The 16,078-nt window shown below is 32.4% G+C and overlaps 2 protein-coding genes across 3 annotated transcripts in view; one reads left to right on the top strand and one right to left on the bottom strand.

Moving 5' to 3' along the window:
* Positions 1 to 2,435: 2,435 nt before the first annotated feature.
* Positions 2,436 to 8,835, bottom strand: LOC140047087 (uncharacterized). The gene is made up of 3 exons (XM_072091898.1): positions 8,696 to 8,835; positions 8,209 to 8,370; positions 2,436 to 6,762 (listed from the first exon to the last, which is right to left on the bottom strand). The coding sequence occupies exons 2-3, from the start codon at positions 8,211 to 8,213 to the stop codon at positions 4,752 to 4,754; spliced, it is 2,016 nt and encodes a 671-aa protein (XP_071947999.1). The 5' UTR covers positions 8,214 to 8,370; positions 8,696 to 8,835; the 3' UTR covers positions 2,436 to 4,751.
* A 283-nt stretch (positions 8,836 to 9,118) lies between these two features.
* LOC140047088 (procollagen galactosyltransferase 2-like) overlaps positions 9,119 to 16,078 on the top strand; it is a 33,582-nt gene continuing 26,622 nt past the window's right edge. For both annotated transcript variants that reach the window (XM_072091900.1, XM_072091899.1), the window contains exon 1: positions 9,119 to 9,441. In XM_072091900.1, the coding sequence (XP_071948001.1) occupies positions 9,236 to 9,441 (206 nt within the window). In that variant the 5' untranslated portion in view covers positions 9,119 to 9,235. The remainder of the gene's footprint in view (positions 9,442 to 16,078) is intronic.

The following is a 16,078-nucleotide window of genomic DNA, read 5'->3' on the forward strand; positions in this document are numbered from 1 at the left end:
ACGCCGCAACAACAGCGGAGATAGGCCTAGAATCGTACCGCACTTGTGTAATCACTTCTTGTTGCTATACGCTTGGGTGCACACGGAACAAGACAATTTAACTGATGAATTATTCATGTTTATTTTGTGACGTTTCATGAGGGGGTCCCCAACTTATGTACGAAAAAAAAAATCCCCCCCCCCCTGATTTCGTTTCCGTCGGCACATCATCGCGGCCGTCGGCAAACAAAGGTGCCGGGGAAAAAAATAAACTATTTATTCTGACAATAATTGAACTGTAAACATAATTCTTTTGAGTGTTTGTTTATTTACATATCATATCATCATTGATCCCTTCATATCAACTATTTTTTATTTTCATTACATCTAACGAAACACGTAAACAATGTGTAGCACGTACGTACGGCCGTACGCGGTAGATTGTTTACTCAAAAGTTTTTGACCTTTACCCTAAAACCTTGTTTTTGCATGCAGTTGAGCCTCTCATGACCTGGGATTTGTATGTCTTCCTACGCTAAGAGATTATATAGTTCCACATGCCATGTGCTTTTTTGTCTAAGATATATTTATTATAAGTGCCAAAAACCCGGGTTTTTTTTCGATATGAGGCCTTTATTATTCAAAATTTTTAAAGAAAAAGCACATATACCATAAAAAATATCCATGTATTTCATTTTTGAAACAGAATATTCCGTGAGGCTCAACTACAAAACCACCATTTTGTGATATGTGATATGATGTCATCATAAGCCAACCAAAGCTGAGCTTTCTCGCGATTGGCATTGCTCACGGTTGAATGATTTAGGATTCTAGCTGATTTGATTGGTGGATGCGAATCACCCGCAGCGGAATGTTTTCTCTCGCGCGTGTACCATGAATCTCTCTGATCGTTACTACACAATGTTGAACAATGAATTTGTCCGAATTCCGTTAAGTAAACAACTTTATATATTTTATAAGCATTTAATAACATGTTTTATTGATATTTCCAATGGTGATATATAAAATAAATTACTAAAAAACGTAATTATATGTAATTATTTTAACCAAAAATGGCGTAGTTAATAGAATTGTTGACTGAGGCCGCAAATTGTTTTACTTCTTTCGTGGCTAAAAACGATCATTTTCGGCGATGTTTTAGACCCTATATTTCGAAAACTACAAATCAAATTTTCCTACTTCTTTCTTTATTGTAATATGAATACAACATACTAACAGATAATGTTGGTTTGGTTTTAATTTTGCATCGTTATCCCATATAAGACAATATGACTATGTAATCCTAGAACATTGATCAGAGACGTCGTGTATGTACAGATAATGACACCAATTTTGTCGGCAAATTGGCAATTCCCGCCCCCCCCCCCCTCAACTTCAAAATCCTGGATACGCCACTGCGCCCTAGTACACCGGTTTAGTGTCGGTACTAGGTATAGAATGTGTCACAGAGGAATATGATTAAATGGTGTAAAGTCTGAGCGAATTCCTCGTGTTTTCTTGGCGTTTAACACCTTTCTCATTATGACGCGAAAGAAAGCACATATCTTTCTTTGCAAAAGGATTCCTTAAGCCTAATACACCGTTTTGCAATGTTTAGTGTCGGTACTAGGTATAGAATGTGTCACAGAGGAATATGGTTAATAAGGGGTGGAGTCTGAGCGAAGTCATCGTGTTTTTTTTTTTTTTTTGCCGTTTTTCCATCTTAATATCTATAAACTACTGTGTTGACGGCGAAAGGAGGCACACAATATCTATCTTTGCAAAAGGATTCCTTAACCCTGGTACACCGTTTTGCAAGGTTTAGTAGGCCAGAACTTTTTCACAGGTGAATCGAAGCAAATTTGCCGTTTTCCATATTGTAACACCAGCAGTCGTTAGTTTTTGACGCGAAAAGAACACGATCTTTCATTGAAAAAGTTATCAGTTATGTTTGAGGGCAGTAGATTGCATTTTTGTTTCGTCAGAACATAGAGAAACGTAAGTATAATATTTAGTTTTTACAGCCCATTAGTTTCCGTCCGTCTGTCTGTATGTCTCCCTCCCTCCCCCATGTCATTGGTGGCTGTTTTTGCACTTTTCTACTAAATGTATTTTAACCACAGTGCTAAAAAAGGAGGTAAGGGAATTTCACCGACGAATACAATCCAATTTCTTTATTAAAGAACTCAATACGGTGATGTAGACTTGTCTTCATTGTTGGTTTTTTTTAAATTTATTTGTTTTTATTTCGATTTTTGTCTGAAATCCAAGCTCAAGTAGTATACGTATGAACGTATGAAACGCCATATGTGTCTTTTTAAAACAAAACTCCGTCTGGAGCCCAGACTAACGGTGATGGTGCAATCAGTTACAGAATAGTTTTGGGGAATTCCACCGATGAATGCTAAACTTCCCAGGAAATATTAATTCATATTACAGTAATGAAGATAAAACTATTAAGCACATGAATGTTTATTGCTGGCAATGATTTGATCGAAGTGGCTAAGCAAATACAAAAACACACACACCTTAACACACACAACAAACCCTGTATTTGAAATACATTAAATAAACGGGGAAACTAGTATAAACAATAATAGTAATTCAATTTTAGCACTACCAACCAAACATTTTTAATGCATAGCACTTTTATGGGCCTACATAAAATGAAAGTACAATATTTTTTCAAGAAACATTATAGGTCTTTTTCTCGGAATGGAAGACTTAACAATGCTGTGCAGGGAAGCGTAACCAACAAAAATAACATCGTTTTCAGGGGTATTGTATTGTATGCTAACTCATAATATCACCTACTAAATTGTATGGCCTATGACTTATTTATGGTACATTGAAAATATTTCCTGTTTACATGGCAAACATCACATAGGTTTTGCATCAAACTTATTGAATACAACCAAATGTTGTAAAGCAAAGTAAAAATGTCATATAATAGAATACAATTTAAAACAAATTACAAAACCATCATCTAAACATTATCTACGTATGTACATGTTAATATTACTTGCAACTGTTTGATAATATATGATTTTACCAGGCACCTATACTACTGGTAATTCAAAGTTCCTCATCAAATACACCAGCTGGAAGTACATGTAGTATAATGTTATGTTTGATGGCAAAAAGTATTTTCTTTTTTATTTGGAATATTAGAGTAATATAAAGTGGTTTACAAATTAAATAAACCTTCCATTCACGATGTCAAATTGTAATACTGCTATATACATAGTAGTAATTACTGTTCAGCTTTTAAATGATTTGTTAGTTATCACATAATCAAGATTTACAGTTTTAATAAATAATATTAAATTAATTTTACATTGACTGCACACACACAGAGAACTATTAAATACTTAATAATTAATACGTTAAGAGAATTGTAAGAAAAAAATAAATGAAAACCTGATCTACAGTATTTTTACAGATATAGAAACGCCTTCAAACTAAATAATATAGCAAACTCAGAAGATAAAATACTGTATAAAATAATGTATAATAATGTATAAACATAGCATATATACAGAAACATATTTAATGGAATCTATATTCAAAAAATTATTCTTTACTCCATGATTCCAGTCACACTGGGATAAAACATTAATAATGATAATTGTGTTTTACACTTCAAAATAAAATAATGAACATTAATACTACATGATTAAATTGATTGATTAACACAATGTAAAAAGCAAAGAGAAATGTTGTCTTTTGGCATTTTAAGATATATAGTATATATAAAAATTTGTAGAAAAAAAGAAATATATTACAAAATATGTGATATTAGCACCAATGACTTAAACATACATCTTTTTCTGTGTTTTTATACACATGATCTAACTTAAAGTAACTCGCTAATTACATGATATTGTTACATCAATACTACTTATGTTACAATTTACATAATAAGCTTTAGGCCTACTTGCTAAACAAATAAGCTTGACTCATTTCAACAAACAAGTTTGAACTGTTTAAGCAGAAACAATAAGCTTTAATTTTTAAACAAATAAGCTTTAATTTTTAAACAAATAAGCTCAATCAGTTTAAACAAGTTGTAAGCTTGACCCGTTTAAACAAATAAGCTTGACCCGTTTAAACAACTTGTAAGCCTGACCCGTTCAAACAAAAAGCTTGACCCATTTAAACAAGTTGTAAGCTTGACAGGTTTCAACAAGTAAGCTTGACCTTTTCAAAAATAAGCTTGACCAGTTTAAAAAAGTTGTAAGCTTGAACCGTTTAAACAAACAAGCCTACCTGTTTAAACAAGTAAACTTAACCTGTTAAAGAAGTTGTAAGCTTTAACAGGCATGGTTGCCCTTATTGGGAATGTTAGGCTAGCTGTCATTTCCGAAGAACTATTATAAAACCTATGAAAAGTTCTTGTCAAAAGTCTTGAAAAGTTAAATGTGAATTTATATTCTATTCTAGTGACTGTACATAATACATTTATATATAAAATGTTTTGTTACATTAAAAAAAAAATTTCTCCAGCTTAAAATATTAATACTACAGGTAAAATTTATTTGTTAATCGTAATCTATTTAAATTACTGTATGTGGGAATGTAACGGTTTGAGGCTTGCATGTTTTATATGAAGTGTAACATTTCAATCTAGGGTTTGCTAAGCTTACCCAAACCCTTTTGAAATAAATAAGTTAATTGATGCTATGCAGAAGAAACAGATACCATTACCAGAGTCTATGATATACTAACTTAAGTTGTTTTTTCTCTTAGTCTTGTCTTGCTAGTGTTTGGATTTAAAGGTATTCAAACGATTTGCCGCCAGGAACAATTCTTCCAGCATATTCAGCAGTTGCCTGCTCATGCAGGCTAATGTGTGAAAAATCAAACACTGATGGTTCTTCATTAGAAGCATTGTGGCGTCCACTTGGCTGCTCATGGTTGTTATTCATTGACAAATCGAACACTGATGGTTCTTCATTAGAAACATTGTGGCGTCCACTTGGCTGCTCATGGTTGTTATTCATTGACAAATCGAACACTGATGGTTCTTTATTAGAAACATTGTGGCGTCCACTTGGCTGCTCATGGTTGTTATTCATTGACAAATCAAACACTGATGGTTCTTCATTAGAAGCATTGTGGCGTCCACTTGGCTGCTCATGGTTGTTATTCATTGACAAATCGAACACTGATGGTTCTTTATTAGAAACATTGTGGCGTCCACTTGGCTGCTCATGGTTGTTATTCATTGACAAATCAAACACTGATGGTTCTTCATTAGAAGCATTGTGGCGTCCACTTGGCTGCTCATGGTTGTTATTCATTGACAAATCAAACACTGATGGTTCTTCATTAGTACCGTTGTGTCCAGTTGGCTGCTCATGGTTATTATTCTCTAATGACTCAAAATCTGCCATTGTCATCAAAGGTGATGGTTCAGGATTAGAACGACCATCACCATAATAGATGGTTTTTGCATTAAACGCACGCTCTCTAAATCTTTTTACTTCGTTTTTAGAATTAAGTGTTGCAGATTTCACAAACTTTTCAGCAGTGTGGATGAGTTTTTCGCAGTCTTTGTCAACTTGAGTTTCACTATGCTCAGTACTATCAAATAATTTCATTTGGTCCCATAATTCTTTAAGTTGGGGTTCATCTTGTTTCCAACACCTTTTAAAGTCATTGTCGTCTTCTTCTGCATAGCTTTCCAAAGATTCGTAAACAAGCTTGTCGATTTGAATGACAAAAGGAGTTTTGAATTTTGTTAACTGGTTGACATTTAATGAATTAACAAGAAAGGGTAGCATTGTACAACTGTCTTGATGTTGGTTTAACAGTAAATTGCGTCTTAAAGGGTGTACAACTTCTAGTTTGAAGTCTGCAGTAGGGATATCTAACTTGGTTACTGTCATCATCTCTTGAATAGTTACTTTTTTCCTTTCAGGAAGATCAGCAAAACGATCAACATACTTCTTCATCCTAGGAGATAATTTATCCACCATGTATTCCAGCTTGGAATCCAGTTGATCTGTTTGGGAAGCTGCCTCATTACTAAGTGTAAGAAGAGGCTTCTTTATTAGAAGCTCTGTCAATTCCTTCGCAGTGAAACCGTCGACCAAGCCATCTGCAAGAACCATAATAAGAAATGGCCAACATTCTACTAGTTCGGCAAGCTTTTTCAACTCTTCATCTGTTGCTGTTACCTCGGGAGCATCTGTACAGTTATACTTAAAAATGTCTATTTGCTGTCTGAAAAACTGGACAGAAAATGTGTCCAGCGGCTTACAACAATGTGTCAATGCAGTATGGTAGAGTGTGTATTGAAACTGACTTGTAAAAATCACAAACAGATTTTGGCATTGTTCAGTCCAATCCTTCAAAGTTTTTAAAAACAAGTCAATGCCAAACAAATCAACATCATCAAAAACACATACAAAATATTTGTCACGTTGACTTCTTAAAAACTGATGAAACCATTTTACTGGTTTGTCAGTAAACTGCCCACTTCCTTCCAATTGTTCAAGAACCGACCTATTCATAGTTTTTTTAATGTTTTCATTCATTTCCTCTGCACACTCCATTTCAAACGGCAGGTCTACTCGAAAGCAGTAAGATTTCTTATAAGATTTAGCACTTAATGCTACTTTCCGGGCCAACTCCCTTCCTTGTCTGTATTTCCCACTGAATGGTCCTCCACAGATTTGAACAATACGCATTCTATTACATTTACTATGGAGATTTTTTATTTGATCTGAAGAATCAAAAAAGGCATCATGGTCATCTTTGTTCATATGGTCTTCCATCCTGGAAGAAAGAAATTAAGTATTAATATTGAGTTTTAAATGTTAGGTTTATAACGCATTACATAATAAGACATTATGCTACAAAATAACCCCTCTCTATTATTATAATGAATTTAACTGTTAGGTTAGGAAATTATATTTAATTATATGTATGAAATAGTATGATGTAATGCAGAACAAACAAGAAAGAAGGGCACTCTGAGAGTGCATACCTCCATCAGAGTATAATTCCCCTACATATGATTTCCCCCGAAATTTTTTTTATTTTTGTGTCTTAGTGCAGAGTGTGATTAGGCTAATTGCATTACAACCTTGTGAATGCGAGTTAGTGTTGTAATGGTTATATATCCAGGTTTTTATACAGTTGAGATCTCTGGTTCAATTCCTGCTGAGAAACCTTTTTTTTCATCATCTTTATTATTTTTTTTTGGTTATTATTATTATTGTTATTTTTTATTCTTAATAATATTTTTTTTTTACTATGAACCTAATGTTACAATAAGATGCTCAGTAACAGCTCTCCGGCTTTTGAAAATTGTCTGCTATCTTTAAACACTATAGCAGGTCTGAAAATAATAATAAAATGTGGTCCAGATTTGGGATCCTGGTCCGGGTTTAAAGAAGTGATACATCTAATCTGTCACTTATGCATATAATGTAAGTCAATATGTACCTGAGGTAGTTTTATTTATTTATTTTTTTCATATAAAGTTTTTAACTCTGCAACTTTTTATTACGGTTAATTTGTTACATTGATATTACTCATATCTAGGCTACTCAATTCATTATGTATTTTTCCCAAAAGGTCAAATTCCATTTAAAAAATCTAAAAATAGATTTAGATTTTCCCCATCATACTAAAATCAAACAACCAATCAAATTAGACATTGCGATTGCATCATCCAATGATTAGGTAGTTTATTTACCTAAATGCATACTTATAACAACTCCCTGCTTATAGTAACAATAACCACAGCCATAAAATTGTTATAATAATTGTAATAAAGTTATTATTTTTATATTACTTAATAATTTGCATTGTATAATAATTATGAACAAAAGTGAAAAAACAAAGGGTCTGATTTTAACCTAATTTTCAAAACATTGCTAATATTACACATAGTACACAAAACAAACAAAAACTGTTTAAATATTCTAAAATTATTCTAAAATTAAAAATAAAATAAATAAGTAATAAATTAAATTCTTTGTTTCCACTGGACCAGTCATTCAAAATTCAACCAATAAATAAACGAAAGGTATCACAAAAAATAGCTGGAATTAATTCAACAAAATAATATAACAATAACTTTAACAAACACAAGTTTGCATAGATAATCAACATTAATTGATAAACAAGCCCATGATAATAACATACTTAATCATTGACAGTATTTAATAGTAATTGGTAATATAAATATATACCTAAAGTGCAAAATATTGTTACCTCATTTTGATCTCTGGACCTCACTCAGTGAGACTGATCTCAATACTAAATTTCAACTAAGATGACGTCTAAGATCATGCTCAGATTGGTAGCTACACGTAGCATAAATCGCAGCAGAAGAACAGAAGATATTGATACTATAAATAGTAGTGTTGGAAAATCCTAGAATAGAAACAACATTATATACAGTATATGCTGAACCAAACAGGTGGTGGTTTTGGCATGGTAGATGCCCATCTTTTTGTTCCTATATTCTAGACAATTCATTTGTTGTTTTTCTTGCAGGAGGTGGAACTCTACTACTAACCCTTACTACTACTATACCTGTCCTCAGCGGGAGGCCTACACCCAGCGTGCATCCCCTCAGCTAACGCACTTGCAGCTTCATTTTACCTATCTCTATGATTTTGCAGATGATACAGTAGTACTAAGTAGGCCTACTACTAGCTAGCCTAAATCATCATGAGTAGATGTTCTTGATTATTACCTTAAATCAAACGAAACTCTACTAAAAACACAATCATCTGGACAAATTGACGACCAAACAAAAACAAACAAACATATGTATAATAACAAGCCGTCTCCCGTATATAAACGTTTTGATTTCAGATCTGTGTGTTATTGTGTGTGGTGGAAAGAGTGAAGAGGGGAGTGGAGGGGGATTTCCCTTTTTTGTTGTTTCTCTCGTGACATCACATACCACGTGTCTTTTCTTGATGTTCATACTCTAGCGCCCTCTCTCCAAACAACTACTACTCTCTGTACTGCTGTGTCTATACAATTACAAGATTCATTTTATATTTAAAACCTCTAATTATTTCTTTTAAATAATGATAAATCCTGTTGAAATATTATATATATATACGTATTTGACTTGTAGGGGTGGGGAAGAGGGGGAGGCCCAGGGGAGAGAGATAGTAGAGAGGTGAATGTGAAAGAAAGGAATAAATTAAAAGCCGGCCACGACGAATGCAACGCTTCACTGCACTTTACCACTTGCGCACATTGGAGACGGTGTTGAACGAAGATGTTTCGTGTTCTTTATGTGGTCTTTATTTTTCTTATTTTTCAAAGTGATATTTTAATCAAAAGTGCTGAACTGCCTGATCCAACAGAAGTACTATGGCCAACAATATTTATACCAATACTTGTCCGTAATAAAGCACACACTTTGCCAACGTTTTTCGGGTGTTTAGAAAACCAAGACTATCCGAAGGATCGAATTTCGATATGGTAAGTTTGTACTGTGTATGTAATCAAACAGGCGGCGGAGCGATGGTCTTTGCCTAGCTACTGTAGGCCCTAGCATGCATAAAAGTACGGCCTAGGCCTAGGGACATGGCGTAGTCTTTACTTAGCTCAATATGTTTATCCAGTTTGCAGTAGATTGGTTAAGGTTCTATTACTTATTAGAATTTGGCCGACTCAGTCGAACCAAAATCTTTTATTTAGACGAGTAAAGTTTTTAAAACTTTTTACTGACTTTTTAGTTAGTAGCCAAAATATTGAGTTTGAACCAAGAAGGTTTTAATATAAAAGAGTTTGATGGTGAGATGAGGTGCATAATTTAAACAAATACTTTTTAATAGCTTAGTAAAGTAAATTGTACATGAATTCATTAAAAAAAAAAATGTAAAACTATACCGTATTAATTATGTTGGCGCGGCGCTACTGTAGATACTTTTGTATGTTGAACAAACTTTTTCACTCACAATTTGGGGAGAAATTGAGAAGACAATATATTTATTTATTCTGTCTTTATACTGAATGACACTTTCAATGCTAAAAGCATTTATTTACAAAGTACTTCAGAAACAGTAGAGAAACATTAACAATATAATAAAAATAATTAAAAGACAATTAACAAGGTAATTTATTTACATTAGAACACACACATTTACAAAAAGGTAAACTATCTACAAAACATCCAGTATATAATAACATGAAAATGTGTTGAGCCATTTTTTGGTATGAAAGAACACATGAAAAAAACCATTCAGTAAAAATAAATCATTTTAGAAGGCTTGTTGATTAGTAAATGGGTGTAAAAAAAATCAACTATACTGTATTTGGTTATTAGTTGGGTCTATCAGTGGGACTTCTTTTATTTTGTGATGTGGCAACTTTGGATCGCATTACAATAGTATGAAGGAATGACTAACAGATTCGATAGTTAACCCTGAGGTCAAGATACAGGTTTCCAACTGAGCTTAAAGTGATTTGGATGGATTTGACACCAAATCATGGCAGAAACTTTTTAGACACCTATGTTTTCTGTGTAAAAACTAAATTAAATTGTTTTATATCCAATAGATGGCCACATCTATAGTAAATTCGGCTGTTGGAAAGTCGGTATCGAATTGGTGAGCTACAGTACTGTAAATGGTGTCTATGGTTTAAAATGACACAGAGTTAACAATTTGTGGTTAGTAGAATATAATATAGATGTCTGGACTTTTAAACTAAGCATGTACAATAAAAGGACACCTTCTTCCTAGTGTGATGACACAGCTCTGCTATCATATCACATGTAAATAAATTAAATACTTGTGGAGAGCTAAGTTAAGCAATTAGTTAAATTAAATGCGTGTCTTTTGTCTAAAAAAGTAAATAACAATTTACATTTTGGTTTACAAGACTTTAAGAGAACTTGGTTAACACACGGAATGACCCAATTATGTGGTTCTGATTTTAGCCAGGTCTCTGCTTAGATTTGAAGGAAGTGATTGAGTTCCTTGTAATACTCCCACCTTGATGCTTGTTCTATTTCCCATGATCCCAGCAGAAATTGACCTTGTAGAGCAAGAGGCAATTGAATAAGAGATTTGGAAAGTGCAGTTTGAGTTTTAATGTACTCTAATCAGTAAAAACATTTGTGACTGCATTGATGTGAAAAATAAACAAGTCTCTCTCATAGCGTAGGTATTTACCAGGTACTCCGCTATTCACCAGAGTTAGTTGATAATTTTCTTCGCCCATGAAACCATGGAGGAAAAAAATTTAAACAATAATGGAATAATCAAGAAATAACAGCCAAATAACAATACATCTGGGGGAAAATGAAGAAGGCAGGATCCCAGAAAGATACAGGATCTTGAGTCTGCCTGGGAAACAAAACAACAGGACAAAGACAAGTCATGAATAGGGCCATGGGCTAAATGGATTAAACAATTTCTAAATAACAAATAACAAAAAAATAATAATACATTAACATACAATGATAAAATTATATTATAATAAAGATTATTCTGCCCACGCACTTATGTGAATATAGTCTGCATCTTCAAAACATTTAATCACTCAAATAGTTTTAAAAAGTCAGGATTTCTTGCCATTTTAAAATTTCCAATTTAATTGGAAAACTTAATAACATTTCTGATAATTACTGATTTACAAAACAGACCCTTTTATGTCACAAATACTGTTCATTATGAGAGTACAGTAACATGTTTTTTGGCATAGGTGACTTTTTCACACAGTACTATTAACTGAAGTGAAAGTTGCCAATAAATAAAGTCGCACATACTCCTGAGATTTTTGTTTTTCTTCTGACAACATAATTGTTTCGCACATTTTGGAATGAATTTCTCCTTGTCACAAATTAATTATTGTTGTTGTTGCTATATAAAGATATGTTCCCCTTTTTTTTACATTTTTGTAGTTAAATATGCCTTATCCACTTTGACCAAAAACTGGATTGAAAATAACAAATATTTTCCTGAAAAAAATTTAATTCAAAGCAAAAAATACCTAAAAATTGTCTGTCAGACAGTGGTTTTTGGTTAAAATTAACCGTTTCTTTTGTCTGTTTACAAGTTAAATAATTGTTTTTGTGGATTTTTTTATGCAGACTGAATTGAATTGAATAACTGCACAATTGCCTCTTTAAAGTCAGATTTTTTTTAATCTTCATTTTTCATGTTTTTTGGGGAAAATACAATTTAACAGGTGAATGAATGTTTTTTTGGTTACAACATTTGTTAAATTGTTTGACCTTGGAGGACAGGTAAAAGATTTTGACCTTTTCCTGACCATAAAACAGTTGTTCAGGATACAAAATTGAAGCAGAGAAAATAGATAACAAACAACTCAACAAGTAACAATTGTTGCATTATAATCAGGGCCGTAGCCAGCAAGAGGCAGACGAGGCACAGACGTTGCCTCGTCTAAAATTTTCATTTTTCACCACCCACCCCAATTCCCCAGCTGAGATTGTCATATTTTATATTAATAATAATTATATTTAAAGCATCTTTGTCTGTTTTTAATCTCTCGGCCTTGATAATATATAGCTTACAGTATTCAGAAGAAATTGTCATATTGATACTGCTTATAAAAATACTACAAATAATTTGTCATTGGCCCTGTTTCTGCTGCCAACTAAATACCGTATATTATACGGTATTTTTTGAATACCGTATTTATACGGTATATTTTTGGCAGCAGAAACTGCGCTCATAAAAAATTTACCGTATTTTGTATATCGTATTTTCCCCACAAAATTTGTGGATAAAATACGGTATTTACAAATTTATACCGTATTTTTTGTACCCGTTTCTGCTGCCAATAAAAAATACCGTATTTTTTTTTTACATGGCAAAAGGTCAACATTCGTGTTTTTATTTTCTGTCGCTGTCAGCTCTTTTACACACGTGTATATATATATTCGGCGAAAATGTGGAGCGAAGACGTCACAGTTTTACTAAATAAATTTGTGTGGGGAAGCTAAAATGTCTGGCCAACTAAAAGGTAATAAAAAGGGACAACCACGTTTATAAAGACATTTCTAAAAAAATAAAGCAGGAGTATGGAATAGACTTGTCTCCAAAGCAAGTAAACTCAAAGCTGAAGAGCCTGCGAAAGCAGTACAATATTGCAAAATACAATAACTCGGGGAGGGAACGAATTAATTGTCCCCATTACGATGTTTTCTGTGCTCTCACAACATCTCTATCACTAGGGCTAGGCTGTTGAAAGTGAGACGTAAAACTTCTTTTATTGCAACTTTTAATTATCGATCAAATAAATGAATGACAATTTGGGTAAAGAAGATAAAATTTAACACGACCACCCAAGAAGTATTGTTAGCAGAAACGGGGTACTAAAAAATACGGTATAAAAAATACCGTATTTTATACCGTATTTTTATACCGTATTTTGAGCAGTTGCAGCAGAAACAGGCCCATTGAATTCCAGAATGTATGCTAGATGACAGCTGATAAATCTACTACTAATAAAAAACTCTATTTGATCTTTGACCTCCTACCAGTTAAACAAATATCTAATCTCTCATTGGTCAATTGTAAAAACTCTTGGCTTTACTTAATTAAATGTACAGTATGTAATTTCTAATAGTTTAATTGAATGTCTTTTTACATTATTTTGAGAGGCATACGTCTACATTATGAAATTGTCCATGTCATTTTAACATGTGGTATATTGTATAATATCCATGGCTCAGTACTTATAGGATTTAATGGTAAAGAAACTATTGAACAATTTTATATATAAAATTTGAGTTGAAACAAATTTCTATATGAGGTATGCCCAAATAAGGACAGAACCCACAGGATATATATTGTACATCTGGACTTACTGTAGTGCTGTAATTGACTGTTAACAAATAGTCTAATAAAACTGTGAGAATAATATTGTGAGAAGAATAAAACTCAAACAAAATCATAACAATATTAAAATAATTTTGTAGCAGCTGGTTTGATATGGGAATGAAAGGAAAATCCAAAAGCCTTCTTGACCTTTCCTGCTGGAGGTCACTCATGTTTTATATATCCCAAAGGATACTGTTCTTTGTATGTAAAGTACAAATTACAAACAAAATGTAATCTTTATGAGTTATTGTTAGTTGGGTAATATTTCGTATTGTATGAATGGTGCTGGATGTATTTAATGACATGTCAAATGTCAGGAGTCACATGTCAGAATGTCAGGTGAAGAAAAAATGAAAAAAGCTTGTCAGCAGAAATAGGTGGGTTAATGGGATACCCCCCCCCCCCCCCTCCTCCCCTTCCTCCTCTTCCTCACTTAATTTTACAAGGTACCTTTTTGTTGAAACTTGAAGGTTAAGAAATAGTAAAGTGACCATTTTTTTGTTTGTCAGATTTGGAGTTGCAACCAGACAGGTGTACATGTATAGTTACTAAAGACTTTAAAGTTACTTACATTTAAGTAATTTTTAAGCAATTAAAAAAGTCTATAAACTAAATACTTGATGTGAATGTTATTAGTCAACGTTTATGTTGTCTATACAATAAGAAGTTATAAACTTTCACTTGATATAAGTTTATTTGTCAACTTTTATGTTGTCTCACAATTAGAAGAATTTATAAAGTTTGACTTGATTTAAAGTTTTATTTGTCAACTTTTATGTTGTCTCCCAATTTAATTAATAGAAGTTATAAACTTTTACTTGATTTAAGTTTTGTCAACTTTTATGTTGTCATATGTTGTAAACTTACAAAACAAAGTGACATTTACACAGAACTTTCAATTTCATGATTTTTAACACCTTTCATCATTCACAAATTGTAATTTAATTTTTGTTATTAAACTTTATTTAAAACTCCTACAGGAACATATTATATCACCGTTACAGTTCATTAAATATCATAAATTGTTTTTGTATTTCAAAATAGGACCCTTGAGATTTACACACTTACCTATCAGACAAGCAATCAGACACTGGATATATGAACTTGGAATATCACCAACAATTTTTTTTGTTTTTAAAAATATTAATAAAGCATATTTTCTTGTGGAAAGTTATTTAAAAGGAAAATTTCTGAAGTGATCTCCACAAGGAATGGTTAATGGCTTCAGTTTTTTAATTTTCTTTCTTAGCATTTTCATTTTTCAACAATTTTTCAATTATAAGAATATCAAATATAAAATTAATGTTTTGCCTCCAATCTCTTGAGAATATGAAAAAACTAAGTTCGATCTTTCTTATCATAAAAAATAATTAAATTCTGCTTATCAATATTTAAAACATTTAAAATTTAAAGCTCTGTTTACACTATCAAACTTTTATGTGAGAACATGTGATGTGAAATGACATGATTATGTCATATCACTACCATATTTGGCCACAAAACACTATATTTTTGTCAAACTAGTATAGTTAGATAGTGTAGCTTTAAAATAAATGTCTGTTTCGCACATAGCTTACCTGGATAAACCGAAAGAAACATTAAACACCCCTATCAGACAATGAAACAAAAAATGTTAAATTCCAACTTCTTGAAGTTAAAATTGTGTTTTGTTAACCTTTCTACTCAATCACGTTTTGTTGTGAAACGCATGTTGTTATGAAACCAGTACACGGTTAGTGTCACTTTGCAGCATCACCAACAAATTAACAAATAGTACAGTCACACTCACAAGGACATAAACAAAAACAAACAATAGATCATCATTTAAATTCACATGCAATGAATATATTTACCGGTGTCATAGACATTCAGAAAAAAAAAACCTTTCTATTTCTTCCATTCAAAATATGTTACACTTCCGTTGGCGATGTTAAAAAGGAACCAGACTCTATTTTTATTTATCACGTTAAACAGGACAACGATTTTGCATTTGATAGTGGCTAAGATATTTGGCACGTAATGTTGTTTTAAAGGAACAATACAAACAAATATTTCACATTTGATTGTACTATCTTTGTTCGATTGATTCAATATTAGAAAGTGAAAATAATTCATATCCTTCCTACAACCGGCACTCATCATTATTTGAATGGGATCATTAGAAATGTGTCTAGAATTACGGAACTAAAAATGAAAGGAGTACATTTTTGCGGTTTAAAAAAAGGTCATTCATAATAATAATGTTTCCAAATAAGGACATC

Source organism: Antedon mediterranea, chromosome 4 (assembly GCF_964355755.1).
Source record: "Antedon mediterranea chromosome 4, ecAntMedi1.1, whole genome shotgun sequence".
NCBI lineage: Eukaryota > Metazoa > Echinodermata > Crinoidea > Comatulida > Antedonidae > Antedon > Antedon mediterranea.